Raw genomic sequence first — 3770 nt, 5'->3', positions numbered from 1 at the left:
GGGGGTAACACTCTTCCAATCTATCGTGACAACAGCCTGCTTTTCGGGCGGTGAGAGGCAAAGGCTCAATAGATGAACCAGCAGACTCTTTGACTGGATTAGCCAGCGAGGCGAGGAGTTAAGCTGGTGACGTCGCCTTAGCACCGGTTGCGCAATGTTCTCTAGGCCCGCGTTTTCAAGGCAGTTAGCAAGATGCCGCCCATTTTCTAGTAGCAGCAAGCTACATGCTGACTTTACACACGCAGTAGGTACTACTATAACACTCTCTGGGCACAATCCCGTCTTAAGTTGTGCTTGATCCTATAGTGTGGTAACCTCTGAACATGTTTTAATGATGTGGAGAATAGGTAATTGGAGCTGGAGTTGTTGGACTGGCCGTGGCTCGTCAATTAGCAGCTCGAGAAGGAACATCGACTATTCTAGTTGAGAGACACTCAGCAGTTGGAACAGAGACAAGCAGCCGAAACTCTGAAGTCAGTGGTAGAGTCTTCATCAACTTTCTTTTTGGGAAGGCAAATAAAGCTAACAGACGCCCTATAGGTAATTCACGCTGGTCTATACTATGGCGTAGACTCATTAAAAACAAAACTATGCATTGAAGGGAAAAATTTGCTTTACGAACTTTGCGAGAAGCAAAACATCCCGCACCGCAACACTAAGAAGTGGATTGTTGCCCAGGACGAGGAACAATGGAAAGAATGTTTGAAGGTTTTCCTCCATGCTAAGGAAATAGATGTACCGATACGTTTTGTTTCCGCCGAAGAGGCAAAAAGGAGAGAGCCAGATGTACGAGCAGAGGCGGGGATCCTAGAAAGTCCCACGACTGGAATAGTGGACGCTCACTCCCTAATGTCCTACCTACACGGCAACTATGAGGAAAGAGGCGGAGACTGCGTGCTGTTGACGGAGGTTTATAAAATTGAGCCTCTAAAAAATAGAGGTGGTTATGAAGTTTTCACGCGGTCCGGAGAGAGAAAAGACGAAGAGTCGTCTTTTACAGCTGAAACACTGATTAACTGTGCTGGTCACTTTGCGTGCGGAATAAACAACATGATTTTACCACCGGAAAGACATCGAACTCCTCACTTTGCTAAAGGGACGTATTTCTCATACGCAGCTTCATCACCAAAGCCTTCAACCCTCCTATACCCAGCGCCTCGACCCAGTTATGGCGGATTGGGCACACATCTGACTCTTGACATGGCCGGCCGAATAAAATTTGGCCCTGATGTCGAATGGGTAGACAGTCCAGATGATTTGATCCCGAGCCCAAAACGTTTAACACAGGCTATCAAGGAGATCCAGGCATACTTACCCAGCGTGAATCCCGATGCGATTGGTCTTGATTACTGCGGTATTAGACCGAAGCTAATTAGGGGAGGGTCCGTCTCCTCTGGGAAAGATTTCCAAGACTTTGTGATTCAGGAAGAAAAAGGTTTCCCAGGCTTCATAAACTTACTCGGGATTGAGAGCCCCGGGTTGACTAGCTCCTTGGCTATTGCAAAAATGGTAGAGAATCTTTTATATAGACAGTTATTTTCTTGGGTTGTTTAACCACATAAAGAATGTTTTCTGGGTCAAGCTTCAATGCAACTGCTTTTTCAACAGTTCGATCCAGGTCAATTAATACAAGCTTCGAATAAGCTCAAACACTGTTAAGTGGCTTAGTACCTATTAGGCTGTAGTGATCAAGGATACTCACTTACATGCTGGCAGATTTGGATCTTTTTTATCCCCTTTCAATGCACGCAACGCAATTGTGTCAGCCTCACTGGGCTTGACGGAAAACTACAATTCAATGAAACATGAAATTAGCAATCAAATGAAGATCTATTTTAGAGAATTATGGGGATATTTTCTTACTTCGGTCAATGTAGATTTCAATTCCAAGCTCTCCACCAACTTGGCGATAGCATCTCCCACAGCATTAGCATCCTTTGCATCATCACCTGAACAAGCCTGGCCAATATATGGCAATATTTTTGCAATTTGATGAGCTTCCTCCGGATTCCTAGTGGCTTTGAAGTGTATAGTTTTAGCCAGGGATATACAAGAGGTGATACCGTGGGGAATTGCATATGTAGCCCCAATAACATGACCAATTGCATGGCTTAGCCCTAAGGGGGCAGTAAAGTAGAAGGGAGGAAAGGCAGAATACGCGGCTATTTGTAATTCCTGGCGGATCTTTGGGTCTTCGGGATCCCTCTTGCACAACGGGAGGAGCCTGAATATCTCTCTTATCGCCGTTCGACACAGTCGTTTTGTAGGCACTTCGGCTGCCTGAGGGTGATACTGTAACTCAACTGCATGATCAATTGCACGGACCTGGATATATTCTTTAGCGTATTGTGAGTTAGAGAGTTGTTGGCCAATTCTGAGGTTTCTTACAGCGGAGCTTAGCCATAGACGTGCTGGGGTATGTAGAGTGATTTCGGCATCGTAGATGATTGCTGCAAACATTAGCAGACATATAAGTTAGCTAGTTAGTTAACTAAGTAGTTATTAATATCAATATTCAACAGTTAATTACCTTTCGGTGCTAATTCAGGATGGAAGATCCCAACTTTTAGGCCTTCACGATTGGTATACCCTGCTCCGAATGTATTTTCAGCCACACTCAGAGTCGTCGGTAGGGCAACTATAGGTATCCATTGTCCAGTGTGTTGATTTATATGGTATGCGACGGCCTTCGCAGCATCTATGGGTGACCCTCCCCCAACTGCTACTAGGACATTCGCCGCAGATTGCTTGATATGTTCTATTGCGGATTCTATATCCGCGACAGGCCTATTCTCTGCCAGTTAGCCTGACGACCTTGTATCCCACCCATGATTTAGCAGCGTACGCATGTTGACGGACTCCAGCATATGTACCCGCATGCGAGTCGGCCAGGAGACCCTCTAGCTCTTTAATAACGGGTGTTTTCTCATTCAACGATCTTCCCGTTATGACGAATGCTTTGGAGCCTCCTAGCTCAGAAACCACTTTTCGTAGCGAGCTGCGACTTCCTAAGCGTGTTATTAACATGTTAGCTAACAGTGTTATATCTTCGTCTCATAATGCCCTGTGGTCGAGTGTATATCACTTGCCTCGCCCATAGAGCATATACTTTGCAGGTAGCGTAATATATGCACCCTTTAGCTCGCTGTCAATGCCATGGAACGAAGACGTAAAATCCATTTTATGCAAATCCTTAGCCAGGCGCAATGTAATTGTTATAAACAGTTTACCCTATATTGTTAACGTGGGGATGTTTTCTTCGACACTGCGATCCATGTTATGGTGGGATGAAGGTGCCTTGTGCTAGTTATGACGACATCGATCCTTTTTAAACTTGAGGCGCAACATTTGAACATTGGAATAATTGTTTGAGCGTAGAACATAGAATGATCACAATCCAGCCTGCAGGATATACTATGTGCGCAGAGAGCAAATATAGATTTTCGGTATAATGATAATAGAGATGCATAGATATACTCCTAGGGCAGTCTATCTTTCTAAACAGTTCAAATGCGGGATGTTTGAACGCTCGTATCATTCTTGAATAAGCCACTTCATCTCTTGACAAGGCACAGCAAGCACCTGAGTTCAGCTCAACTCAAACCCCGAGTTAAATATACACACTGCAAGCCTCCGGGGCCGTTCTTCGAGGAAAGAAAAGGTATAAAGCAATTGGACGAGCACAGAGGAAAGGAAAGAGAAGACGAAGCGCAGAAGGCCTCCCTAGCACCGTAAGATATGAACTTTTTTTGAATTGGCATTTCCTTTCC

The 3770-nt window shown here is 44.9% G+C and overlaps 2 protein-coding genes across 2 annotated transcripts; one reads left to right on the top strand and one right to left on the bottom strand.

Annotated features, from left to right (window-relative positions):
• Positions 1–347: 347 nt before the first annotated feature.
• On the top strand, positions 348–1554 carry ARB_03943 (uncharacterized protein; the record flags this gene model as incomplete). The annotated part of the gene is made up of 2 exons (XM_003009804.1): positions 348–540; positions 572–1554. Coding segments are annotated over 2 exons (1176 nt in total), but the record flags the coding sequence as incomplete, so codon positions are not given.
• A 276-nt stretch (positions 1555–1830) lies between these two features.
• Positions 1831–2460, bottom strand: ARB_03942 (Fe-containing alcohol dehydrogenase, putative; the record flags this gene model as incomplete). Its single annotated transcript, XM_003009803.1, has 1 exon — positions 1831–2460. One exon carries the CDS (start codon positions 2458–2460, stop codon positions 1831–1833), a length of 630 nt encoding a protein of 209 aa, XP_003009849.1.
• Positions 2461–3770: the final 1310 nt, after the last annotated feature.

Source organism: Trichophyton benhamiae, assembly GCF_000151125.1.
Source record: "Trichophyton benhamiae CBS 112371 chromosome Unknown contig00211.0, whole genome shotgun sequence".
In the NCBI taxonomy this organism is placed as follows: Eukaryota; Fungi; Ascomycota; class Eurotiomycetes; order Onygenales; family Arthrodermataceae; genus Trichophyton; species Trichophyton benhamiae.
The sequence above is the reverse complement of the archived record's forward strand: the minus strand, read 5'-3'. Positions and strand labels throughout refer to the sequence as shown.